The following is a 27,986-nucleotide window of genomic DNA, read 5'->3' on the forward strand; positions in this document are numbered from 1 at the left end:
TCACAAACAACAGCAGGCTCCGTTATCAATCCTCAATGGCTGAAATTAGCTTATCTTGTCAAAGTGAGTGGCTGCCTTTGCTTCCCCTCTTCGGGGAGAGTAAACCACTGCACTTGGAGATGGTGTTCCAGTGAGAGAAATCTCCGGATATTTGGGTGACTTAATGCTCAACAAAAGGGAGGCGAAGAAGAAATATGACCAGGGCACAGAGAAGTATTGCAGACCCCAGGGTCCTTTTCAGAGCCAGTGTTGTATTGGGAGTGGAATCTAGGAGACTCAGGTTTGAATCCTCACCCTGCCATGAAAACTCCTTGGGTGACCTTCAGCCAGTTATTCTCTCAGCCTACTTCACACGGTTGTTGTGAAGATAAAATGGAGGAGAGAATAACATGAACCACTTTGGGTCCCACAAGGGAGGCAGGTGGCTTATAAATTAAGAAAATAAGGGGGGGAAATGTGTCTTTCTTACACCCACAAAAACCTCATCACAACAGTCATTTTGTTTTTAGAAACATTCAAGAGTGCTAAAAATGTGCATAATGTTTTAGGAACAGCATTATCTATATCCTGATCTTTGCAACAATCCAGGAGTCAAACTCAACCATGATAAGTGCCTGGATTTTTTTGCAACACTGATAACACTTTGTGCTTTCTAGAGCATTCAGAAGTGCTTCATGTACATCCTTTCTGTCATCCTTCCAACCACCTCAGGCCAGCCAATATTATCATCTCATCAGAGCCACTGCTAGATTAGCAGCTTGCCTCAGCAAGCGCACCCCCCCCCCATGGGCCTCCTGGCTCAGTCTCTTAGTCGACACACAAGAATGAGTCTCCACCCATACTGACCCAAGAGCACCTCAGAGTAGAAATCCACATCACAATGGCTTTGTTGCATTCTCTTACCAAGAGGTAAACATACTTGAGCACCAGGAGAAATACAAAACACACAAGCCCCCCAAATGCTTTCTTGAATGCAAGTATTTTTCCCCCAAGTGCAGTGCAAAAGTTCCCCAACTCAAAAACAGGCAGGCAGGAGAAAACTTAAGAGGCAGGAGTCTAGGGAAGAAATGCACACATGTGATACCAAATCCTAAAGCTACTTGATGGAAACCAGGGGATTAAGTCAGCAAGGCCTGGCCAGGCCAGGAAAGGTGAGATTTGTTGTGGAGAATCCAAGCCGCTTAACCTCTCCAAGTCTGAATTAATGACTTTAAATTACTTTATCTCTGACATTCCTTGTGGCAGAAAGAAGAAAAAATGACTCCATGGTGTCTCAATTCACTCAATTTCTACTCATCAGATTATAAAGCAAGTTACAAATTCCAAACACATCCACCAGGGCTAATTGCAAGGTTAAGAACACACACCCCTTTGCATCCCAAGGAGATCAGAAAGAGCTTCATCCATCGTTAGTGTTCAAGTTGGTACTTTTATTTGGGATTTCTCAGAGGCTTTCCTTTTGTGCCTATGTGATAAATGCTGCACTTTGCCCTTCCTTCAAGGAGTGGCATTGTAGCCTCGTAATCACCCAGAAAGTCTACAACTTGCCCAAAGCTAGTCAACAGGGTCCCTGGCGAAGCAGGGACTTGACCTGGGTTTCCCACACCCAAACCCAATGTCACATTCTTTCTCTCCATTTTATATGCTGAATTCCAGGCAGCAAATAAGTGGTAACAGGACAGTGTCTTTAAGAAGGAAACTGAGTAGTTTCAGGTGGTTAGTTGGGCTGGTTTGCAGTAGAAGAGCAAGATTCAGGTCCAGTAGCACCTTAAAGACCAATGAGATTTCCAGGGTAGGAGCGTTCGAGAGTCAAGAGCTCCCTTTTTCAGATACATTTAGAAGTGGAAGTGTGCAGGGTTTTAACCAGCCAGAAGGTGGGAGGATTTTTAAAGTAAGGGTGTAGAGTATAAGAATACTGTAATTAGCTTGAAAGAGTTGGGGTGTGAAAAGCAGAAAATCTGCATCTGCAGTGAGAGAAGAATCTCATTAAGCCATGGGAAGGTCCGTTGTTCCAAATTGGCAAATAAACACAATTTCATCTATCTCGCATTGTAATTTTCCTTTGAGGTTTCTGTGCTTGAGAACTGCTACTCTGAGGTCAGCAATGGAATGTCAGTGATGGAATGTCCTGGAAGATTAAAATGTTCTTTCGCTGGTTTTTGAATGTTGTGATTTTTGAGATCAGATTTATGCCCATGCGTTCTTTTGCGAAAGGACTGACCTGTCTGTCCAACAATAGAAGGGCACTGCTGACACTTGATGGCATATATAACATGGGATGATGATCAAGTGAATGAGCCTGCGATGTTACAGCAGATGTGGTTAGCTTAGCTTAGCCTCAATGTTTGTGGAAATGTTTTTCTTGTATTTGTGACATTTATCATATGTATTGTATTTTAAAAAAAATCTGTAATCCACCTTGAGTCTCTGCAAGAAAGGTATAATATCAATGAAATGTCTACATGAATATAAATCTTATCAATTTATTTGAAATTGCTGATGGTGCAAATTCTTCAAAGCACTGGCACAGATGTGCAGATATTTACCAAACCCAAACTTCTCTGGGAAAGTCTTGTCAAGTGCCGGCCTTCTGCATTTATACACAGATGGACAAGCTGCTTTGCCTTTTCCATGTCTTAAATGTTGTTGCCCTGATAAAAATTGGAGCGGATTTTCCCTTCCAAGGCAGCAGCAACAACAAATTTGCCAAGATCATTAAGAAATTACCTGGCTAGGATCTTGATAACTTCAGCCTTCATTTGTTTTAAAAAATGATTTCAGGCAAAAGGGTTCGCCCCCAACAGCCATGGATGAAAGAGCTTCTCAAACAAGGGACATCAACAGAAAGTATTTTACATTCTGAAGCTCTCTTATTAGCTTCCTTCCTGTCCCGCACCCCCCCCCCCGAGGAGCCAGCATCAAATTTGGGAGAACCCACCTACATACAAGGCTGGAAATAGTCTTATGTCCCACCGTCAAATATCTTTGTGCCCTTTCAAGTGTGTTTAGCCCTGGAGTGAAACACAGTCATGGAACCGTGTGGGTCATAAGCTCACGCTGATTAAGTCCCTACCTTTTATACACACTGAAACTGAACAACGCTTCTCAAATGATATTGTAGTGAGCATGAATAACTTTCAGAGATCAACTGAGGCTTGTGGAAGAGGGCACTTTCTTTAGCAAGCTCTCTCTTATCTCAGCCTAGAAAGAAAAAGCAGGGAGAGTGCCACCATCAAGGATGCATGCATCTTCCAGAAAGAAAGCTGCAGTCAAAGTAATATTTAAGAAGGAAGACAAGAGCAAGATTCTAGTCCAGTAGCACCTTCAGGACCAACAAGATTTCCAGGGTATAAGCTTTTAAGAGTCATGCTTCCCGGGAGACACACAAAACTCATCCTATAGTTGAAAGGAGATCCACTTGATATCACATCAAGGTGGACAAGCCTGTATTTCTGAAGGGATCACTCTTTTTTTAGAACGCTGTGTGTGTGTGTGTCTCTTTGTGCATTTCTCTCTGTGTGTGTCTGCGTGTTTGTGTGCATCTGTAAACAAACCCTAGTTGCCTGGGGAAGACTGAAGGTCAAGATATCAGAGCCACCATGGAGTAGTACTTAGAGCAGCGATGGTGAACCTATGGCATGCGTGCCACAGCTGGCATGGAGAGCCCTCTCTGTGGGCACGCGAGCCAAGTTGCCAATCGCTAGGTCCAGGGCTCATTTGGAGGGGGAACGCCTGGAACGGCGTTCCAGTAGCTCTGAGCAGAGATCACATGGGTTTTGGCCCTGCCCATGTGATTCCTTTTCCTCAAGGCTGCCTCCCTGCTGCCCGTCTCTTTAGCAGCAAGAAGCAGAGGCAGCAGCCAGGCTGCTGAAGCTGGCTTTCTAAAGAAGAGTACGCTGCTTTGATTTAACTTGCTTTACTTTCAGTCGTGGCTTTTGAGTGAGAGAGAGAGAGAGAGAGAGAGAGCTTGAGAGCTTGCAAGCTGCTGGTCTAAAGAAGGGCAAACTGCTTTGATTTAACTTGCTTTACTTTCAGTCGTGGCTTTTGAGTGAGTGTGAGAGAGAGGGAGAGTGCTTGCAAGCAGGGCTGCTGGTCTAAAGAAGGGCAAACTGCTTTGATTTAACTTTCTTTACTTTCATTTGTGGCTCCTGAGTGAGTGAGAGAGAGAGATGTTAATTAGTTGGGACAACTGTATGAGTGTTTTTTCTTAACTAAAACCTCAGTATTCAGATTTAATTGCAGTGCTGGCACTTTGAAATAAATAAGTTGGTTTTGTGTTGCAGTTTGGGCACTCGGGCTCAAAAAGGTTCACCATCACTGACTTAGCGTGTTACACTAAGATCTGGTAGACTCAGATTCGAATCCCTACTCTGCCATGGAAGCTTGGTGGGTGACCTTGGTCCATCACACATTCTCAGCCTAACCTACTTCACAGGATAAAACAGAGGAGAGGCAAATGATGTAAGCCTCTTTGGGGACAAGGTAAAGTATGAATAAGGTAAAATAAAAATTAAAACAAATAGAGAGAACAAATCTATCAAACCATGACAACCAAATAGGGCTTTCAAATACAAGGACAGTATACCCTGAATGTCAAGCACAGAGAACAGAAACAACAGAATGCTTCCTTTCTTGAGTATCTGCCTGGCCACTGTTGGAAAAGAGGCGGGCCTTGGCCTGATCTGAAAATTACACAAACAGTTGGGACCAGCACAAAGGTTCTCGAGCACAGGAGACTCTGACAACTCCAGTGGACGCGAAGGGAAGAACCCACCCACCCACACCCAACGTGGCTGCATACAGACCACCCCCCTCTTCCTCAATGCTTGCCTTTTACCAGCAACCACACTCATTTTAACAGGAAGCAAGCAAAGGGCAAGAGGGTTTAATAGCACTTAAAATACTGGCAGCTGTTTTAAAAGTAATACCCACTGCCTCCCCAGAGTGAAAGCTATTACTGAAGTGGGACGGGATTGTATATTAAACAATTCATCCAGCAGCTGCATGAACACTCCTTGAAGGCTGCCGATGGCGGCTCCATAAAATGAGCTCTGCTGGTTAGATTTGGCTTCACAGTATAAGTAATGGGCTCATTTTATCTACAGCGCATTATCCCGATACATCTCCAAGTTAATACCTGGGGAGGTGCTTTGTATGCCGCACACTAAAAGGCAGTTTTTTAATCTTTCAGCAAAGGCCTCGTTGCGCACTTTATCTCCATCATCATCTGAACTCAGGATACAGCTCTGATCCAGGAGAACTTGACTGGCTCGCTCTGCCTCTTAAACCGCAAATCCAATTTATTAAAATTCTTGCTTTCGAAGGAACGTTTATCAGCTGCGAAGCACCCTTTATTTTCTTGACTGTGGAATGTCATTTTGTAGCAGTGGTGGGTTTTTTTTAAAGGTTGCCATTCTGCTTTTCCCTTAGACAAGCAACAGCTGACTTCTTAAGATTTAGCAAGGGTGGGGGGAGATGATTTGGCCGCAGGGGGGATTCTTATTCTGATACTACTGCCAAATTTTGGATACAGAAAAGAAAGCAAACATGGTTTCACTTGGAGATGATGGACCAAGGGCTACCCATGGTTCATTCACACCCTAGAGCGTGTTTTCCCACAGAGGTTAACTAAAACTTCATGACAGTCCACCTGTGCATTCAAAAGTGCTCACAGAAGGCAGCACTGCCTGGAGTAAAAAAAAAGTTTGTATGTAAGAGTGGACAATTCTAAACTTTGACAGTGGAACTTGCCAGGGCTGAAGCACCTTTGGAAACTACTCACTGTGGCCAGGAAGTCTTAAGCCAGAGCTAGTGTAAGATAGCAGCAAAGATTGTGTGCTGTGTGCCAGAACGGTCCTTTAGTCAAATTTTAATCATTAGGAGGCCTTCAGCAAGCCCCCCCCCCCCCGTCTCAGAAATATAGATCTAATAATACAGGTTTACCTTACAGGGCTGTTGTAGGGGATACTGAGTTAAGAAAACATCTGGAACACCCAAAAGGTGCTATATAAACTGAGTATGAAAGACATAAACATTGGGGCAAGGGAGTTATTCTTGATGTCATCAAAAGCTACCTTTTATTTTGATTCCTAGGGGTGAGCTCCAATACTGAAGTCAAGAGTAGGTCTTTGGTGAATACCCATTCAAAATGGTCCTGTAGCATCCATTTACCTGAATGGATCAGGGTCTGGTTCCACTCTTTAACAGAGCCATGTTGCTGCAATGCCTTTCGACAAAGATCAAGGGAATATTCTACTAAGGCCCCGGGTTCAACCCCAGATAGGCAACATGTAGAGGTCTTTCCCATCATCTGAAACCCTGGAGAGCCTCTGCCAACCATATTAGACAATACTGACCTTGAGAGACCAAGGGTCTGACTCTGTATAAGGTAGCTGCGTATGGTCCCTTGCCTGCTGTATACCACTTAGCATCCTCCCAAAGTTTTGTCAATGGACCCTCAGGAACAGCAGAGGGTCAGCAGTGGGAGGGGAACTGGCAGAAATCACTGCCTTCCCTTAAGTAGGAGACATGCCAACAACAGCATAATTATACTAATATAAAACAACAACACCTGTTGCATAAATAGCATAAAATGAAAACCTCTCTGCCTCGTAAGAGCATCAGCATGCTTTTTTGCAGCAACAGTTAAAATATCTCTTTATATAGCAGCAAAATATAGCAGCTGGGGCAGGGGGAGGAGTGATTCTGGGAGTAGATTTCCACTTCAGGCTGCAGGTAGAGGACTGAAGACCTGAAGGTTGACCCATCTTAAAAACTACAAGTACATTAAAAAAATTAGCCTCTCTGAAAAAGATAACTTTGTTCTGTATTCAAGGAGCTGTTTTTTCCCCTTTCAAACCTGTACTCCTGACTCCCTGCAGTCTGAAGTGGTACAGGCTGGGAACAAAAAACATAGTAAGATTGTGTATCCTGACTCTCAAAGAGGCTGTAGGAAACCTAGTATCGAAGGCCTCTTGAATGATGCTGAAATATGGGGCAACATGGTTTAAAGAGACATTGTGGCAATACAGTATTCCACCGGGGTATTTACCCAAGTGTCAGGAGGATGGCAGTCACAGATCAAAGGAGTTTAAAATAAGCATCTCTTCAAAAATCTTTAGAAGAAAAGAACGACCAAGAAAGGATATCTCTCCAGGAGACTGCTTTCTTTCCTTTTTAAAAAAGAGATCAAGTTATTGTTACATGGGGAGGGGCTTTGGCTGCTTTCTAGAATATATGTTTTGCATGCAGGTGGTCCCGGGTTAACTCAGTCCTTGGCATCTTCAGAAAGATGATCTCAGCAGACTCCAGGACAGACCTTTCTCTGTTTGTAACTCTAGAGAGCCACACAGTCACAGGAGGATGCTGAGACAAACCAACAGTCTGAGTCTGTATAAGACCACAGCATATGTATATGACAGCCAGTTTGGTGTAGTGATTAAGAGTGTGGGACTCTAATCTGGAGAACCGAGTTTGATTCCCCATTCCTCCGCTTGAAGCCAGCTGGGTGACCTTGGGTCCGTCACAGCTTCTAGGAGCTCTCTCACCCCCACCCACCTCACAAGGTGTTTGATGTGGGGATCATAATGACATACTTTGTAAACCACTCTGAGTGGGTGTTAAGTCCTCCTGAAAGGCGGTATATAAATCGAATGTTATTGTTGCTATGGTTGTTGTTGTGGCAGTGGTGGTTGTTATTATATAATATACTGAACAGACACTGCTTGGCAGACATTTTCTTCATTAAAGCTGAAGCTGTCTGATGCCCAGGTTAGAGGGCACAGGGCAGGATGGAGTTTTGCAGTCTGTAAAGTAGACTATCAAACACTGCCTTGTCCGGGAACACAGGTTCTTCCTTCTCCCATTACTTTCACTAGCACAGGGATTCTTGAGCACGGTGACATATTAGAAAATGAACAGCACAAGAGGGTGGGGGGAGTGCTCCTCACAACATGACTTGAAGGTTCCTTCCAGGAGCATGTTCCTTACCTCCCATCCTTCCATTTCGAGGCCTCTCTTCCCATATATGTCATAGATGGCTCTGGTTTGTGGGTCACTAAGCACTGAAAATTAAAAACAAAGACACTTTCAGAGCCTGCAGTATTCAAGGCAGAGTTCAAGAAAAATCACACACACTTCACATTAAACCAGATCAACAAGATCCCTAGCCAGTCCTGGCTTGGTGCCAAGTGTACACCTGTACACCTGTCACATTCACCAATTTACCTTTTGGAGTGCATACGCTTCAGTGCATGAAAGCACCGTGTGGTGAGGTCCAAGTGCACTTCTAGAGCCCATTTCTCAAAAGGCAGCTTTGTGAAAGGGCAAAGAGTTCTCCTTCCCCAACCCTTACCCATTTCAAGGTCTCTCTCAGCTGTCTCACCCCCATTTAAAGCCTGTGCATCCCAAGGCCTAATTAAGAACGCTGTAAACGATTCCACCCACGTTCAAGCCTAATGGGAGGAAAGAAATGCTGACCGTTCAGAAAACACCACAGCCAAATTTCTTTAGCTAATCTCTGGGATTTAATAAGAAATCATTTATTCACCATTTCACTTTAAGCTTCCCCTCTGGGCCAAACCGCTGGGCGACAAGTCTGCTGCTGCTGCAGTTTTTGCTACAGAAAAAAAAATCTGGCCAAGTCCTAATTCGCTTAAGTTTCATTTGCTTCTCCCAAAATCTCCAAAAACGCTGCAAACAAACTATCAATAATTCACATGCATGCAAGATTCATTCAACCAAACCCAGATAACGGAATATAATCAGGACAGCAACCGTTTCCATCAAATCCTTAGTGGAAATGTACTCAAGTCCATCTGCCTACGACTGCAGAACTAAAATCTGGCGAGATCACATTATTTCAGCTACGCAGATTCATCACCCGGCACACTCCGCGTTTTCCAGTGGCCATTAACGTCTAAATTTTCGGCAAAAAAACCGGGAACTGAGATACAAGATAAGCTTTTATAGGAGATTGGAAAAGTCTTTATTTCGGAGAAGAGCATCTTCCTTGATACTTAGTTAGTCTAATTATAGGAGAATTGCATGCAAAGCTTAGCAAACAGCATCTTGAATGAATTATAGCACACGCTTTCTCTGGTGGAAGAAATTCTCATCTCAACTATAATCCTTCACAGAAAGCAAAACTGGCTTGATGGGAAACACTTACAGTTACGACTGCTTCAGATGACAATTTCAGTGCTGACGCAGTTGGATTTTTAAAAAAATTTCTTTATAGATCATGAACTTCTGTCTACTTGCTACTGAACAAAAACTGCATCCCTGTTCTCCGATTACACATCATCTCTTCATCCCATGCCAAAAAGCCTCATCAGGGAGCCTGGCATTCACAATAAGGCTCCGGATTAGGGAGGAAGGATGCTACTGTGTTTACAGCACACAACTAGGAGACAGGAGCTCTTGATTTTCAGCCAAGGCCCATGGCAGATCCCCCGTATCCATCTGAGCAGACCTTTCTACATTTTATTTTTGTTGATGGTCAAGCCGAATCAGCATCAGCATGTCGCCAGTGAAGGGCTCTGTGGTTAAGTATGTGCAAATGGTCTGGAGGTCTTTGAAGAGTGTGCTTGGCAAATGACTTACAAAAGTGACCTGACTGTGCAATTCTGCCAATATCCACGTTACCGTTATCTAATCAGTGCCAAGAATGGAGGACTGTGACAATAACAACCCATATGGCTAGTGGACAGTGTCTGACTTTGACTTTACAACAACCTTGTAAAGGTAATGTTAGCATCATTACTAAACTGCTGACTGGAGTCCAAGGCATGGACCTAATCTTCCAGCTGTAGGAACTGCTCCAGCACTCCAAAAACAGGCGTGGGAACAGAAGCCTGCCTTTATGGCAGCATGTATGAACAGTTGGAACAGATAAAAGCTCTGGGGTCCTGTAAGACTGACTCTGGAACCAAGGGGCTGCCTCATTCTATTTCCACATGTTCCTGCGATTCAGCCCATAACTTCACCTTCCTTGGAGATGTTTCATGCTGGCCTACAAGAGAAAGAATTTATTCCTTTCATATATTCTTGCCTTCCCCAACTAAACAGCAAACACCCATGTTAGATTTGGGTAATGGGGAGGTTTGCTGATACTGTTTTTTGAAGCCTTGGTGCTGCCGAATGGAGGGACTGTCTCTGCCTCACTTGCATACAAGTTAGCAGCAGTTCCATCTGAACCAAGCATGGTCAGTGAAGTCTAAATATTGAGCTGAACTGCCTCAAAAGGGAGGCTAGTGTGGGTACTGCCTAAGAAGCACATCTCTTCCCATACTTCTGGTCTCTCAGTACAGGCAATCTAACAACAGGAAGGATGCCTCTGCAAGCTTACAAGATGGGCAAGTCCCAGGCTCCTCTGTACTGTATTCAAAATCAGAGATGGTCCGATCAGAATATTATTTCATGTGCTTAGCGTCTCCAAACACACACGTTCTCAACTCGTTTGGCAAATACTGATAGTTCAAGTATTGATTCTCTGGAATGAGAAGCGCAACCCCCCCCCCAAACCCCAAATGTCAACTCTAAAGGGGGGGGGGCATCGCTCTGGACTCTAAAGACGTGCCAGCTAGAAAATCTAATATCGGTGGCTGGACAAACAGCGCTGGCGAATCCATGGCATGCACTGACCTTCATAAGCCTGATGAAGAAGGTTAAAAAGCTGCTCGGCCTGCCTTTTAAGCTCTGGGTCTCTGTGCTTGTCTGGATGGTACAACATGCACAGCCTGCGATAGGCGGCTTTCAGCTCTTCCTGAGAGGCCTAGAAGAAAAGAAATCCAATTATAGCACGATCAATGCAGTTAAGTCGCTATCATCTTCAGAATCTGCCCTGAAATAGGAACCCATCAGACACACTCCAGTGCATTTCATGCTACTAAACAGGGAGCATAATGAAACGGTGTTTTAGTTGGGCTCCCCCCGCCCCCTGCCCAAGCATGGTGTAATAAAACCATCAGTTATGCACATCAGTATTATTATTAAGCTTCTGCATGGAGCATTTTAGCATTCAAACCAATTCACGTTCATTGTCTCCGTAGTGCTTTCAAGAGCCCCACAGGAAGAACCAGAACAGTGACCCTCAGATTGCAGGGGGGGGGGCACTGGAGAGAACAGCAGCTTGCATAAAGCCACCTCATGCAGATGATCTGTCACCAGAGGCGATTAAGATTAGCTAGGGAAGATTCACCGGAGCAACTGTTTCTTTTTTTTGCAGGTGGGGGGGTGGCATAAAACAATTAGCTTTTGAATCTGTGGTCAAGCTAGCCCAGCAACATTCACAGACTTCTTTGTAAGGCTGATTCAGTACAGTAAGATTTGAACTAGGAACAGCCCGCAGATCACATTCTGCCATTTCAGCATAACAGAATTTGTCCGCTCAACCTGTCCAGAAAGATGGGCAGCAACCCCTTGTTGTGCTAGTTATTTTGCTCACCAATGTTGCCACACCAATTTTCTTTAATGCTCTCTGTCCTGCAACATCTGGAAGAACCAGGGATTAAGAATGCACAGGGTGGGATCCAAAGAATTTCACCGGAAACTCCTAGCACCCACAGGGGCTTTGGTCTTGCATTTCTCAAATAGCATCCCATAAAAACGGCTTTATAAAAAACCAAGTCCTTTCAAAAATATTCTGTAATAGAGGAAGCGCTGTGTGTGTGTGTGTGTGGGGGGGGGGGGGTGGGGGAGTCTGGCATTAAGACTAAACATACCCAAGTTGTTGGGGTGCTCCTAAATTAGCTCTTCGGGTCCTTTGAGACAAAAGCAGAGGGGGAGGAAGGCAAAGGCAACCCATTACTAGCAAGAACAAGTTCCCCAACTGTTAAGACCAGGTAACAAGCCTGATTCAAGAGCTTTTATGGCTGTTAGGGAGTACCATTGGGTCTGCTGGGACCTACTGCCTGGTCCACGTTTCCTGTTCTGGCTGACTTGCTGTCCAACACCACGCTGGACAAGAGTTTGAGGCACGCTCAAAGCTCAAGTCTCAATAGGCATCCACTGAGAACATCTTGCTCCATACTCTGACTTTTTTGTGATGGGATGAAGGCTGATCTCTTACAACAGGGCAAGAGGGGCAGAGGTGAACCACAAGGCTAACCTCATTCACTGTTTACTAAACAGAACAGCTCCACTCGGGGCTATAGTCAGACTTCATCTGGAGTACAGTGAACTGTATTGGGTGCTGCATTTTAAGAGAGATGTAAACAAACCAGGTTATGGCTGGGAGTCTAGAAAACAAGCTATATGAAAAAAGTGAATTAAACTAGGTGTGTCTAGCATGGAAAAGACTGGGGTAGGGGGAGGACACAATATCACATTCTTCAAATACCTGAAAGGGTGTTACATGAAGAAGGCAAAGACTAATTTTCCTGATACTCCAGAGGGCAAGTCTAGCTCTAACAAGCTCTAATGGAAACCTATGAAGGTAGGTTTCAGTTGTATATTAGGTAAAATCTTCTAATGATGAGAATAAAGATAAGAAGGCCTGGAAATTTTGGGCAAAAACACCTTTTCATCTCCCTGCTTCCCCAGGATTAAAAAAAAAAACTCTAGTAAAAAACAAAAAAAATGAGTTTTTCCCAGTGTTCCCCTAAATTTTCCATGAAATATTTCTTCTTTTGGAAGGAGTAAGATGTCTCTAAGACAAGGTTTCACTCCCTGAAAAAATGTGGCATGATTTTTTAAATGTAATCTACAGCATTTTCAAGGATCTGTTGTTTAAATGCATAATTTTGGTAACAACTAATCCACTACAATATGTCTGATGGGTTCATTGTTTTTGAAGTCATAAAGTTTTATTTTGATATCCAAATTGGGTGGTAGTCCCATTCTGGATATGTGAGACTGCCACCTGATACTGTACTTCCATTTGTTTAGTGCAAAATTTGTTTGGGGTGGCTGACACAGTAAAATAAGCTTAAGTTAGATGGGAAAATAAGCATCATACATATGTCAATCCCCCCCAATTTTTTCCACCCAAAAGTCATTTCCCCCCATAGCTTCAAAGTTTCTGTACATTTGAAAGTGACAACAGTTTGTCAACAAAAACAATTAGGGGGGGCTACCCCTTACTGGAGGTACCCAGGCACAGGCTAGATAGTAGTCTGGCTCTGGCTTGGGTTTTTTTTTGTTTGCATTTTTATTTTTTATTTATATTGCTTCATTTATACCCGGTCTTTCTCTCCAAAGGGAACCCAAAGCAGCTGACATCATTCTCCTCTCATTTTTTCCCCATACCACAAACCCTGTGAGGTGGGATAGGCTGAGAATGTGTGAGTGGCCCAAGATCACCCAGTGAGCTTCCATGGCAGAGCAGGGATTCGAACCTGGGTCTCCCAGATCCTAGTCTATCACTCTGTCCCCTTCACCACACTGGCATCGAGCAGAAGGTTGGCCTAAATGGCCTATAAAGCCCCCTTCCAACTCTAGGACTCAACGACCTTACCACTCAAGTAAAACATTAGAACAAACTCAGGGCTGTGGAATACAGGTTCAAATTTCGAGCCAAAGATGTCCAAACTCTGCATCAAGAAAGCAAGATTTTGTAAATTGTGTAAAAGCAGCAGTTATTTGCTTATTTGATATCCATTCTACAGAAGCAGCAGCGCTCTTTGTTATACTGAGAAATGCAAGCAAAATAAGTCAGCCCAATCTAAATTTAGACTGGTGGAGGAACACAGATGACAAGGAATGAGTGGTGAGCAAGTGCTGTGACATGTATTTTGGTTGTGCTTGACTGAGGGGTCAAGCCAAAGACTTCACAGAAAAGGTGACTATAGGGGAAGGATTTGAAGAACGACAAAGGTGGCCCCATGGGAAGGAACCGTAAGGCAACATTACAGCATTGGCTTCGCATGCCAAAGGCATTTAAAAGAATTATGGATAGCAGCAATGGGAGCACTGATGTGATAAAGGCTGGGATGCAATCAAGGCTGGGAAAGACCTCAGCCAGAGATCTGGAAAAGTTACTACTAGCCAGAAAGACACAAGCCAAGTTAACCAGTCTTCTGGGCACAGGTTAAGCGTGCTACATTTCAAGCTGCAATAAATGTCCTTTGATTAAAACAGGCCCAAGAACCCTAGCCAGGTTCCTTGAGATTCATTACCATCAGAAAAACAGAGGCTGCAATAAAAAAGCAACAAAGAAGTACGGAGATTATCTCACATAGACAGAAGCACGAACAATTTTTATACAAAGGCATTCTAAGAATTTACTTTATAGGTCTATAACCTGGAGGGATGGTAGGGCCTTAATTCCTTTTCATCAATGCAGATGTTTGTTCGGCTCTTTACCTCAGAAAGATAATGCTAATCCTGCCTCAAAAACAGAGCTTATTGGCAAAAAAGTAAAAATAAAAGGCGAAAACTAATACACAAGTAGGACTTGAGCCATTTCTGGAGTCGATGGAATCCCGAGCTTCCTTCAGCTTATTTAGTTCCTACTTCAGGCATACCTGCCTACCCTGCTTCCTGAAGACACACAGCCCAGCAAAGGAGTAATCTTTTTTTAAAAAAACTTTTTGCTATCTCTTTCCACTTGCTTGGTTATTAGAATTAAAGTAGATGAGAAGGGAGTGGAATTACTAGCTGGCAATGACCTTCTTTAATCAAATTAATGATAAATGGCTTAATGTGCTATTGATTAAGTAATAGAAATGAGCAGTTCCATTTTTCACAAATATCATGTTCAATAAAACGTTAGATTGGGCCTTTCATCATAAGTGAATCACTAAGGTCATTGGTTCAATATTTCATGAGTGATAACCTCTCTCCAGCCACCGCAGAAAATACTGACAACATTTCAAATTGTAATGAGATACATAAGTCACTAATAATGATATTTTAAGTTATATTCTTATTACTCAAACTCAAGGCAAAATTAAGAGGCGCGTCATCATGCTATTTGGGGGATTAAGCACATTCATTACATATCTCAATCATCCAGTTACATCTTCACAGGATGTAAATCTATTACAGATTAAATGGCCACATACTAGCAAATTGTCAGCGACTGGTGTTAACTGTCTTTTTCCTCTTCCCCAGGCCCATAAAGTTTAGTGACCTATTATTTTCAAATTAGCCAGTGTACTTCATAATTGGGTTTGCCCTACAAAAGCTCAAAACGTGGAAGCAAAGACCAAGGAAACCTGACTTGGGGATGATGCAGAATTCCTCAAGTTTTGAGCCCAGAAGCAAACTTAATTATGGGTCAGAATTCATTTGTGCACCTTGCTCTAGAATTCCCCAGCTGCTGAAAGGGTCTCCAAGCTGACCCCATGGATCACTTCCAGAAGAAGGAGCAAAGAGTGATAATATGTCCACAAGCCAATCCCCTCACGCCAACACCTTAGCATACCCAAAAAACAAAACGAGGGCAGGATTATATAGACAGGGGCGGAGCTGTGCAGACAGGAACTGTCTCATTTCTATAGCTTCCACTGAATTATGTAAGAAAATAAAACAGTTGCCATTTGAGACATAATCAAGATGGGGCACAGCAAATTTATTTCCTACTGCATGGTGTTTCTGATGGTACCTTCTCTTTTTCTCTGCTGATGCAAAAAGTGACAGCAATGCAATAGAGCAAAATTTGGTCAGTTCCTGAGTAGCCTAGTATCTTACCTACATGCTCCCCCAAAACAGAGGCGCAATGTGCCCACACTACCCGAGTTCTCCCTCTACTCAGCTTTACTCTTCATCATAACAAGCATTTTGCTAGTTTCTATTTCTACTCAGTTCAGATGGGCAGACCCTTAAAGAACCAGCACTTGAACTTCAGCATTGTGCCAATAAGCTACTAATAAAAGATGCCTCCTCTCAAATTTGAGACAATAAAGCTATCTTATACTGAATCACAATGCAATCCTCAACTAAATTTTAACTTTCTAAGCCCCTCGACTTCAATGTATTTAGAAGGGTGTAACGCCGCTCATAATTGCGCCCTCAGTCCACTGCTCTATCTAGTCTAATACTTCTATGGCCAACAATGACTTTCCAGAAGAGTGATGTAAAAGCTCTAGTGGGGTGGGGGGGAGACAGAGACAGAGTTCCCCCCCTGAGAAACAGGGGGTGGTATGGTTGTTGGGGGTTTTCCGGGCTGTATTGCCGTGGTCTTGGCATAGTAGTTCCTGACGTTTCGCCAGCAGCTGTGGCTGGCATCTTCAGAGGTGTAGCACCAAAAGACAGAGATCTCTCAGTCTGAGAGATCTCTGTCTTTTGGTGCTACACCTCTGAAGATGCCAGCCACAGCTGCTGGCGAAACGTCAGGAACTACTATGCCAAGACCACGGCAATACAGCCCGGAAAACCCCCAACAACCATCGTTCTCCGGCCGTGAAAGCCTTCGACAATACAGGGGGTGGTATGTCAGGAAAAAGAGAAACTGGAGGCGAAACAGAAAGATATAGAATACTCGTAGTGTTATTTGGGCAGAAATAGTCACAACAGGACTACCAGCATATGTGGATATCAGGTTAAATTTTATAACACTGAAAACCATGAATAATTATGATGCATGTTACAACATATTGCTTACTGCCAAAATTATTCACATTTAAACAAACACACGCCCTGAAACTATGCTGTACATGTCCACAGTACACACAAAAATTATCCAATGCTGTAAGGGTTTTTTTTCAGTTTTAATACAAAATCCTCAGCAGGGAAAAAATTCCTAATTGTTCTGGTGGGGTTTTCCCCCAAGCCACCATGTTTCAACTTCGGAGTCTCAGGCAGAGCCTTGTTCAACATCTGCTTCTTGAGTTCCTTCTAACAGGAGATGCTGTCAGATACTGAACCTGGAGCCGTCTGCCTTTCCTTTCTTCCCTATAAGCCAGTGAAACAACAAGAGAATATTCCCCGGCTGCAGACCTCACACATTTCTAGTCCTGATCCCACTCTCAAGGGAGACCTGGAGACTGACAGACCAAGAGCCATACCCCTATGGCCTTGCCAAAGGAGATTCCTTGCCAGTGCCGGCGCCAACTCCCTTCGGTTGTGTAGTTGAGGTGGTCAAACAGCATTGCAGCAGCTTCACACTGAGCAGCTCAGCAATACCAATCAACACCAGCAGCAGTTTGTCAGCTTACAGTGCAGTGCCAGGATCGGGGCCCAGACAGCGAGTACCAATGAATCACACAGCAACGTGTAGGCAGTCAAGCCACTAAAGCGCTGGAAGGCTGATGAAGTATACCATTTCTGAATCAGGCTACAAAACTGCTTCAGCATTAACGAAAAAAATAATCACTTGGGGTTGCAGAGATTGTTTTAAAGTATTTCAGAGAAGGGAGAAGCAATTATCACCTGAAATCTTGTTCTTAAAGTCAGCATTCCTGACTAGAATTGCTCAGAAGCCACACATTGGCTTGATCTTGATTTATGAGCTACCCAATTAAAGGATCTGTCATAACACTCTTATATTCTGAAAGGACACTGACAAGTCCCATTTCTCAATTCACATATATTTTAAGTTTTCATCACAGTTGGCAAGTCTTCTGGGAATCATGGAAACTACCCTTTCTCACGTCTCCCCCAACGATATTGCTTTTTCCATTTAATAAACATGGTCCCTGTGTTCGGAATGGAACCAAAATTAATATCTACAAAGAGCATCACCTTGACAAAGCATTTTGTCTACGTATCCTCACTGAAACTATAGCTCTCTGGGAGCTGACATCTTTTCTCATAAAACTATAGCAGAACGTCTCAAGACAAAGCACGTCCTTTTCCTTAACAGGAATCATTTTCATCATTTGCCCCAAATGAAACAGCAATGTCCAGTCATGTTATTACAGAAAGCTCAAATTAATTACTGACTATATGCCACCATGTGTTTGTGTCCTTTTACTCTGTGTTAGACAAACAGAACAATCCCTATGAAAAAGAATACATGGACACAAATCTGACATTAAAAACCACAATGATCATAAACCAGTAGAGGAACATTTCAGGACATACTGTTACTACTTTAAAGTTTATTATTCTCCTCCAAAAGAACTTCATAGATAGGATCTAACACAAAAAGTGCTGGACTAGAATTCACTCATAAATTCAAGAGAATGAAGCCTCCAGGGACCTTGGATTCCTAACTCTTGTATATCCCATCCTTTACAAATGTTAATTTGTTCCACTATCTCATTTCATCCTGCATCAGACAATGTTTATTTTATTCTGCTATTGCTGGTTGGAAGCGTCTCACACCCACTCAGGGTGAACCGATTTCTCTTTTGATTAGATCTTATGTTACACATCCCACATGCCCTCATTACTTATTTATTCTGTTTATAAAATTTGTACATCACCGTACTGCCCAATCAGGGCACCAAGGCAGCTAACATTCAAAACAAAGCATTATAAATATATATCATGATGCTGGATATTTAACCAGGCCTAGTGAACATACAGAATCTCTCTAGACAAACATCTAACACGTGAAGAACATGTGTCAAGAGGTGCAATGGTAGACGGGAAGCAAAGTTTAAAAAGACAGAGCTGGAAGCAGGGCAAATGCTTTGCTATACCCTGGAGTTGTGTGAAGAGGCTGTGAAATGGCAGAAGGGAAATTTCAGCCCACTATAACCTCTCCAAGTTCAAGCCCAGCTCTGGAAGGTAGCTCCAGCCCATTTTCATTCTTCTGCTGCCCTCTGGTTGCGATTCCACACAGTTTTTCAGACTGGGGAGGTGAAACTGACAAAGCCTTTAGGGAGGCAAAGATGAAATTGACAAACTCTTTGAGGAGCAATCTCTGCTGGCTCTGTCTTTTAAAACTACACTTCCCAGCTAACATGGAGTCTCTCTACATATGACCAACATGTGCCGAGGCATCTTGTGTAGAGAGACTCCCACTCCCAGGCATCTGAGGAAGTGAGCTCTGACTCACAAAAGCTCATGCTGAAATAAGTTTTTCATGTGCTACTGAACTCCTGTGTAAAGTTGGAGCCTCTGTCCAAACCCCATCTTAGTCACAGATTCAACATGTCTCCAGCAAAGTCTGTTGCTCTCAATTTCTCATCAGTAAAACAGAAATAACCATGACCAACTCACAAGGCTGTTTTGCAAAGAAAAACAGAGAAATGAGAAAGTCAGTAGAATGGCCTAAACTCCAGGAAGTGTTTCTCACAGCTGGTCTCTAGGTGTTTTTTATATATAATTTCAAAGTTCAGTGGGTTTACAATTGAAATAAAAAGCTTGCTTTCAAAAAACATCAGTATATATTCTGCCAAGCATAGCTTTATCAACAAAAAGGAGTTTCTTTTCCCAGCTGCCATCGTAAATTGGCAACACCCAACCAAGAAAGGGAGCCAGAGCAAAATAGGCAACGTGGCACAAGAATGGCATCAAGACAAAACTATGAACTCAAAGCATGCCACAACTTTTTCTGAAAACAACTTCTGGTGCATTGCGCAACTGATTACATGTAAATCATGAGCAACTTGTCAGCCTTTAAGGTAGGTGACTTGGGAGGAGTGAAGGAGCAGATTAATATAGCTACTGTTATAAAATCAACAGACATGTTTTCTCAGTGCTGCTTGGTTATGGGTGGCAATAGATTACTTTTTAAAAACGCCAATAATTTCATTTTGCTTCAAGAGAATTCCATACAAGTATGCATCGGTAGAAAACCAGATCCAACAACCAACATTAGATAAATGGATTAAAGTGTAATCAGAATGACTTGAGTTGTGAAACAATTATGTGCAGAACAAATATGAAATAAAAAATGAGTCTAGCCAATATGCCCACCAAAAGTCCTAACCCGCAAAATTGGTTACCATTCTGTCTAAGCATACAGTGGCATATTAGCCATTTGTAAAACAAAATCAAAAACTACATCAACAACAAAAAACCACCAACTGTTCAAATTTTCAAGTTTCTTGGCTTGGAGGAGATTCTTACTTGTTCATACAACCCAACAAACAGCTCTACTGTCCTTCTGGGGGAGAACTAGACAAAGTCTGGATAAAAACATCTCACTTCTGCCCACCACTCTATTTGCCAGCTAAAGTATGGCCATTCCACTTAAAAAAAAATTAGCTATATTTTCAAAATTTCAAAGCAGCATACAGCAGATAAAATTCATAAAGCATAACGAACTGTGGATTTAAACTAAAAGATGAGTTCAGCATAAAATGACAGCATAAAATAAAAATGGTGCAAAAGCTTGGTCAGTCACTCAGGTTAGAATAGTCGTATCAGTTACAAGCCCTGGTAAAACAGAAGGAAGGAAGGCATGTAGAGATGAGACTTGACCAACCTCTGGAATAAAGCTCTTAGCCAATTACAAGGAATGCAACATTTGGAGGCCACTCCATAAGATGCAAACCTCAGTAAGGACTCCTCAGATGCTCTCAGTAACCAGGGTGAGTGTCCCATGGGCACAGGCCATTTAAGGCTTCAAACACCAACAGCCACACCTTAAACCTGGCCAAAGTTGTTTCAGTGTTGGTGTAAAACATCCATGTCTGCTTGTAACACACAGGTGCATTATGCACTAGATGAAGTTTCTGACTTATATTTAAGGTGAGCCCTATGTAGATGGTAATAATAATACTAATAACAACATTTGATTTATATACCATCCTTCAGGACAATTTAATGCCCACTCAGAGTGGTTTACAAAGTATGTCATTATTATCCCCACAACAAAATGTCCTGTGAGGTGGGTGGGGGTGAGAGAGCTCCTAGAAGCTGTGACTGACCCAAGGTCACCCAGCTGGCTTCAAGCAGAGGAGTGGGGAATCAAACCCGGCTCTCCAGATTAGAGTCCCGTGCTCTTAACCACTACACCAAACTGGCTTTAATTGAGAAGCCACCCAGTCATCACTAACAGGTGCTAGGTCATGAAGGTGCAGCTGGTGAAGCAACAGAAGTCGATAAAAGATGCACTGAGCCACTGCTGCTACTTGGGAAACTGGGTGCTTTCCACACAGTGACAACTTTGCATGGTTTCCCAATCTTGGTGCACCTGTTGATAAAGCACAGCAGCAATGGGGCTTCTATATCACAAGTTTCCCACTGTTCCCCCCTTAAGTCTCCCAGAAGCAGCCACCCCCACCTTTCGCCCATCAGGGTGTTTGCATTTTTTTTTAAAAGGCCCTAGACTATCATCACAATATAAAATTATACCAATATGTGTACCACATTCTCTAAAGTTTCCATATGGTCTTCAGGAATAGTGCCACATGGAGTACATTACAGAAGTCTAACCAGGATATTATTAAGGCATATGTATTGGTGGCTGGGTCAACTTTCTGCAGAAGCAGCTGCAGTGGTATACCAGTCCATCCATCTCTCCAGTGAAGGTGAGGCATCCAGGAACATCTCCATATGTTGTTTCATAGGGAGTGTTAAGCCCATCCAGAACATGTTGTGCACCGTATAAGCCTTAGCTCCCAAATTTACAGCACTTCCATCTGGTCTGGATGCAATTTATTCACCTTCATCCAGTTCTTTACTGCTTCCAAACACTGGTTACCTATTTCCACTCCCTCCCTGGTATTAGATGGAAAAGAGCAATTGAGCTCTGAGTATCAGCATACCAATGGCAGTTTGCCCTAAACCTCCAGTTAAGCCTTCCCAGACATTATGGGACCTTGAGATACCTATACGCCAAAGGCTTATAGCAGTCCCCCCAGCAACAGTGTCCCAGCTTTTGGACTCAGCCCTCCAAAAAGACTGATGCCAGCTATGCCAACCAGGCCTACTGATGCAAAGTGTTCCAGAAATTTGCCATCAGGTTAATGGTACTGAATGCCACAGGGACACAGCAGACTGGGTAAATCACCAATTGAGAAGACCCAGGCAGATTGTGTACCATAGCCAAAACCCGGATTGAAGAGGAACTGGATAATCAGATATATCCCAGAAAATCTGGAGAATGCTTTGCCTTCTACCAGACAGTACTGCCTCTCAGAAGGTCACCTGAAGTCACCAGGAAAGTCTCTTCTGTGAAAGTCTCTACTGTTGAGTATCAAGAACACAGATCATTTGACTGATTGGGTATACACCGAGAGCAAGAGCGAGATAAATCTGCTGAAAGGAAAATGTAGTGAATCAACTTTCTCCTATAGGAGGAAGCCTTGCAAAGTCCTGCCAGAATTGGCAGTGAGGAAAAGTCTCTAATATGTTGTCACTGGTGCCTGCCTATCTCATTCTCACACTTTCCAGCCTCTCTGTTCCACCCAAATCATTCATTTCTAATAGAACTGCTACATATACCAAGTCATATTTCAAAGTAGATCAGATTTTGGGCCTGTGGAATTGAGACAGGTAACCTTGAGCTACAAAAGGTAGCTTTTTTCCTTCAATCTATAGCCAAAAACGTAAGTGGCTGAGATGCTTTATTTTTCCTAAACCAGAATAGAACAAGTGATCTCCTGTTATGTTCCATTAATCCCCAGATAGACTTATAAAGCTCTTGCTGCTTTGCATGTCTTTCTGCAGCTCAGTATGAAGACTGAGGCCATTTCCCTATGCTTTTGCTTGTTTAGCAAGGCTAACTGCCCTCACCAACACCAAGCATCAGAAACTCATGCATAGCTACATGATGTCTTGCTGCTTTCCATGTTCTCCATATTGCTGAAGCAAGATGCCAATCCTTCCCACTATGAGCCTGGCAAAATTGCTGACAGCCACCAGTGTTCAATGGGCATCTACAGGGCCGCCTCTCTATGTTCCTCCATGGCAAATCTGCTTATCTGAACAGGACCTTCTGTAGGTACCACCTTGGACATGGGCAAAATCAGCAGCTGCCTGTACATGTGCTTTCTCTATGGTGGCCCCACTTTATAGAATGGCTTACCTGAAGAGGTTAGGAAAGCTACAACTCTCTTGGCTTTCCACAAATGATGCAAAACTTAATTACTCAAGAGGGCTTTTTACTCAGATAGGACTGTAATGTAAGGAAGAGATCTCAAAGAGATGCATCAGTAAAGGGATAGGGACTATAGAATTTACTACTATGTACTGTCTGTTGCTGTAAATATGATTCACTGGGTAGCTTCTATGTTGTTCAATAGGCCAACCTTAGAATTGCTTATGCTCTGTTTCAGCATTTATCCAACTCTGTATTAGATTTATGCTGGTTTTTAATCTTTGTAAATTTGCATTTATGTACCCTGTTACATTGTTTATTGAAATGTTTTTGAAATTGACTGTACTGACTCATGCTGTGTAATCCACATTAAGTCTCAGTGAGAAAGGTGAACTATAAATAACGCAATTAAATAAATACAAATATATTAAGAGCAGCCAAGAAATGGGTGACTAATGTGCAATATTTCAAGTGCATCCTCCCCCACTTTCAATCTCTCTGTGATCCCTCCAGCTGTGTAAGCCTTGTGTAGGCCACTCCTCTCAGCCCCAGCTGTATTATGGGGATAATAACAACACTGACTTGTTCTCCACTCTGAGCAAGGTACTCATCTTTCTGGAAGTACAGGATATAGAAGCAGTTATTATTATTACTCCTACTAGAGGCTTAGCCCTGACCTGGATAGCCCAGATGAGCCTGATCTTGTCAGATCTCAGAAATTAAACAGGATCAGCCTTGGTTAGTAACTGGATGGGAGACCTCAAGTGAAAACCAGGGTTGCAAAGACAAGCAATGACAAACCACCGTTAGTCTCTTGCCATGAAAACCTCACCAGGAGTCGCCATGAGTCATCTATAGCTTGATGGCATTCTCCACCACACTAAGGGCCTACCTCCTTTACAGCTTATGCCACCAGTGTGTGTATGAGAAGGCTATAACTAGGGTCAGAAAATCAGGAAAAATGAGTTTCTTCCCATTCCAAAAGGGCTTTTTCTATAGTGAAGGGGAGCAAGTGGGGTTTGGGGAAGGAACTCAGTGGTGGGTACAATGCCATAGATTCCACCTTCCAAAACAGCCACTTTCTTCAGGGAAACTGATCTTTGTGGCCTGGAGTTTAGCTGCAATTCCGGGAGATCTCCATGCACCACCTGGAGGCTGACAACTCTAACCCTCTACCCAGACACGCTCCCCAAAAGCGGCTCTTCCACGCTCGCAAGCCCAGCAAGGACGGGGGAGGCAAGAGAAGTGGCCCCTCCTCCAGGCAATGCCACAGGCCGCAGCCCCGTTTAGTCTGCATGGCGGTCTGACGAGAGCATCACCACACGCGGGTCAATGAAGCGCCCACGGCGGCAGCCACGCCCGCCCTTCCCCTCCATTCCCGCTCCTCAGACGCGGCTCTTCCTTCGAGCAGCCATGAAAGGCAAAAGAGTCGCCACCCGCCGAGCCTCACCTCCCGCCGCACGTTCAGCAACGAGTAATAGTCCTCGTTGTCCGGCACCTCATCCCCTGAGGAGGCCGCCGCCATCTTGCCGACCTCTCACCCTTCGGGGCGCATGCTCCGGAAGGCCCGAGGCGCAGCGGCCGCTGTCGACGCTCTAGGAACAGCGACAAACGTGGGAAGCCGCTCGCGACAGCGCCCTCTATAGACCAGGTCTCGCCACAGGAAGGAGGGGAATCCGATCGGGGAAGGTGCTGCGGACTTGCGCATGCGCAGAGAGACCATCAGGCTCTTCGGCCAAGGGGCGCTCGAGGCGCCTGCGCGAATTGAGTGGAAAGTCTAAACGGAGCGCTTAGTGCTCATGGATGGCGTTGATCGCCGGAGCGCAGTTGGTTTCCTTAGTAGAAGGTTCGAAGAGGGGACGAATCTGAAACAATGCAGAAACAAAGGGCGTGGCAGATAATGCAAAAATGGGGAGGGCTGCACAATGAATGTTAAATCATTTTTTAAAACGGGCAGCCGCCTAACTGATGTCAAAAACTGCAAAAACTTGGTATCTCTGTGCAATTAATTAACTCAGGTTGAAGAAAGCAAAAACCAAATAGAGCCCCTTGACGTATGCAGGGATTCCTATTTCTCTGTGTTAGATCCCTGTTTTTATATAGGGGAAGGGACATAACACACATGTGGGTTGCCAACATCAGGTGGTGACTGGAGAGTTCTGGGAATTACATCTGATCTCCAGACCATAAAGATTAGTTCCCCTGGAGAAAATGGCTCCTTTGGCGAGGGGGGTGGGTGGGGCGGGACTGTACGGCAGTAGACTGCTGAGGGCCCTCATTGCCCCATATCCACCATCCTCTGCCCCCCAAATCTCCAGGAATTTCCTAACCCAGAGCTGGCAACCTTAACTCAGAATGCGAATGTAGAGCGAAGAGAGGCACCCATAGCACCTAGAAAGGATTCTCCAAAAGGGTATCCAAAAGGGTTTGACCCTCCTACTCCACTGGCTGGCAAAATATAAGGGTACTTGTGTTATTTTACTTATCTGATTACTTCCTTTGCATCCTCCTCATGGAGACCCAAAGCAAAGTGGCTCACATCATTCTTCGCTCCTCTATTTTATCCTCAAAACAACCTTGTGAGGTGGGTTAGGCTGAGAGCATATGACGGACTCAAGGTTACCCAGCCAAGCTTCCACAGCAGAGTGGGGATTTACACCTGCCTGGGTCCCCCAGATCCTAGTCTGACACTAGCCACTATAATACCACACTGGCTTTTGCCCCTTTTAGGCCAAAGCAAGAGACCCTTCTTCTCCACTGTGCCATAAGAGGGCCTGCGGGGTTCCTGATGTTACAGGAGAAACTAACCACCAGTTCACAAGAATGCACATTTTATTCTGGATTAATAAATCCAGTTTAATCCCTTTTCCCATCTGTATTTGTAAGAGTCTGCATGACCTAAAATCACCACTTTGTATGTAATGAACGAGTGGCAGGAATCCATCCTCTAGACCACCAATTTAGTATACCTTTTTAAAAGGCAGTTAAAAGGTTTTAAAACATTCTACTCTACAAAGATATTGATTTTATCTAATTTTATTACATATAAAGATTACAAAAAAGACCTGCAGAGCACAAACGTTTATAAAGAGCAAACAAATAATTTAAAACATTTTTTCCTGACAGCCGTACTCTTCAACTATAAATAAGATTTAGCAAAAAACTATTAGAATTTGATATAGAAAATTCATTTTAAAAGTAAAAGATCAATGGTGACCAAATTTCATTCAACTTCTAAGCGCTCCTTAAAGATTTCCTATATGCCATTAACTTCACTAAAGTAAATATTTCCCATTCCTTAAGTACGGTTGGAGAAGAGAACGACTTCCAATATACAGTGTAAACCATTCTGCCTGCTCGTACAATGTTTAATTCCTGATGGGGAAGTTCAGTATATCATTCTTTACAAAACTGAAAAGAAAAAAATTCTGGTTCAAATGGAACACAAAGGCTCAGTATTTCTCCAATACTAGCTGCAATTACTTTCCAGAATACCTGATTCTATTTCTCAGGTGTGGCCTTCCTTGAAGAAGCCAGGAAGGTGTAGTTGGAGACACCTTGGAGATTCCCAGGGGACAGTTAACGGCTAGAGGTGGGCATGAACCAAAAAAATAGCGGTTTATTCAGTTTGTGGTTCATCATGGTTCATGAACCACAAACTTGCCTTGGTTTGTGAACCGGTTCATTTGGTTCATGAAAACATCATTTCCGGGTCAGCAGAAGGTCTGCAGAGAGCCCATCTCCCTTGTTGCCTAGGAAACTGATAGATTGGCACCAGGCTATCTGCAGTGACGAACCGAGATATGAACCAAATGATCCGGGCTATAATTCATCACAGTTCGTGAGAAATGAGCTCCCACAAACCACTAGTTTGTGAACCACGAACCAGCCCAGTTTGTGACAAACTCTGTTTTGTAATTCTGTTTGTGCCAACCTCTATTAATGGCTATTAAATCAGCATCCCACATAAGAAAAACCCTGCTGGGTCAGACCTAGGGTTGCCAGGCCCCCTCAACCTCCCGGCAGGGGACAGGGGCCTGGCACTTACCTTTGGGGAGAGGGGGGTGAGCGCGTGTGGAGCACGCACCCCCCCCCACAGGCACAATGACATCACTTCAGGAGTTTCCGCAGCTCCAGAAACGGGGGCTGTTCTACCGCGGATCGGGCCCATTTTTGAGGCACTGCAGACTGCAGTTCCTGCGGTCTGCAGCGCCTCAAAATGGGCCTGATCCACAGCAGAATGGGCCCATTTTGGGTGCTGTGGAGTGCAGGAGGAGCACTCCTGCAATATGGGCCAATCCGTGCTGAAACAGGCCTATTTTGGGGTGCTGTGGAGCGGAGGAGCACTCCTGCACTCTGCAGCTGCTGAAAACGGGCTTGGTTTGCCGTGGATAGGGCCTGTTTTGAGCGCTGCAGAGCGCAGGAGTGCTCCCGCGCTCCACAGTGGCCCACGGTCTTCACTACATCCTCAAGCAGCGAATTCCACCTATATCTCCACCTATATGTAAGGAAGAGCCAGTTTGGTGTAGTGGTTAAGAGCAGCAGGACTCTAATCTGGAGAACCGGGTTTGATTCCCTGCTCTTCCACTTGAAGCAGTCTGGGTGACCTTGGGACAGTCACAGCTCTCTCGGGGCTCTCTCAGTTCCACCCATCTCACAGGGTGATTGCCCTGAGGATAATAATAACATACTTTGTAAACTGCTGTGAGTGTAGCATTAAGTTGTGTTGAAGGGCAGTATATAAATCTGTTGTTGTTGTTGTTGTTGTTGTTGTTATTAATAATTCCTGCTCAGTGGTCTGTGTATACACAATTAAACCAGTCCCTCCCAGTCATTTGCGTCACTTCCATGGCTTGCTCCCAAACTTACAGCCCAAGAGGATAAGGATTTGCACTCACCAACATTTTGAAAGAAGACCCCCCTGGAAAATGAACCCATAAACTAGTCCTGGTGGGCACCTCTTTCTCTCGGCTTGCTCACTGCCTGTGGGCAGCACCCTGTCCCTCCCCTTCAGCTGTGATCCTTCCAACACTTATCAACACCGTACTCTGTCTGCCCTTCTCTGCAGATGGCGGAAGGTCTTTCTCATTACCACCGCACGTTTTATAAACACCTTTTCATTATTTGCACAGCCCGCATGCTGAGGCAGCATCCGTTTTTGTCT

At 43.9% G+C, this 27,986-nt stretch overlaps 1 protein-coding gene across 1 annotated transcript in view; it reads right to left on the bottom strand.

Annotated features, from left to right (window-relative positions):
* DNAJC11 (DnaJ heat shock protein family (Hsp40) member C11) overlaps positions 1 to 24,358 on the bottom strand; it is a 63,375-nt gene extending 39,017 nt beyond the window's left edge. The window contains exons 1-3 of the mRNA XM_055001541.1: positions 24,273 to 24,358; positions 10,645 to 10,774; positions 7,990 to 8,063 (exon numbers count right to left, since the gene is read on the bottom strand). Coding sequence (XP_054857516.1) covers positions 7,990 to 8,063; positions 10,645 to 10,774; positions 24,273 to 24,347 — 279 coding nt within the window. The 5' untranslated portion in view covers positions 24,348 to 24,358. The remainder of the gene's footprint in view (positions 1 to 7,989; positions 8,064 to 10,644; positions 10,775 to 24,272) is intronic.
* Positions 24,359 to 27,986: the final 3,628 nt, after the last annotated feature.

Source organism: Eublepharis macularius, chromosome 17 (assembly GCF_028583425.1).
Source record: "Eublepharis macularius isolate TG4126 chromosome 17, MPM_Emac_v1.0, whole genome shotgun sequence".
Lineage (NCBI taxonomy): Eukaryota > Metazoa > Chordata > Lepidosauria > Squamata > Eublepharidae > Eublepharis > Eublepharis macularius.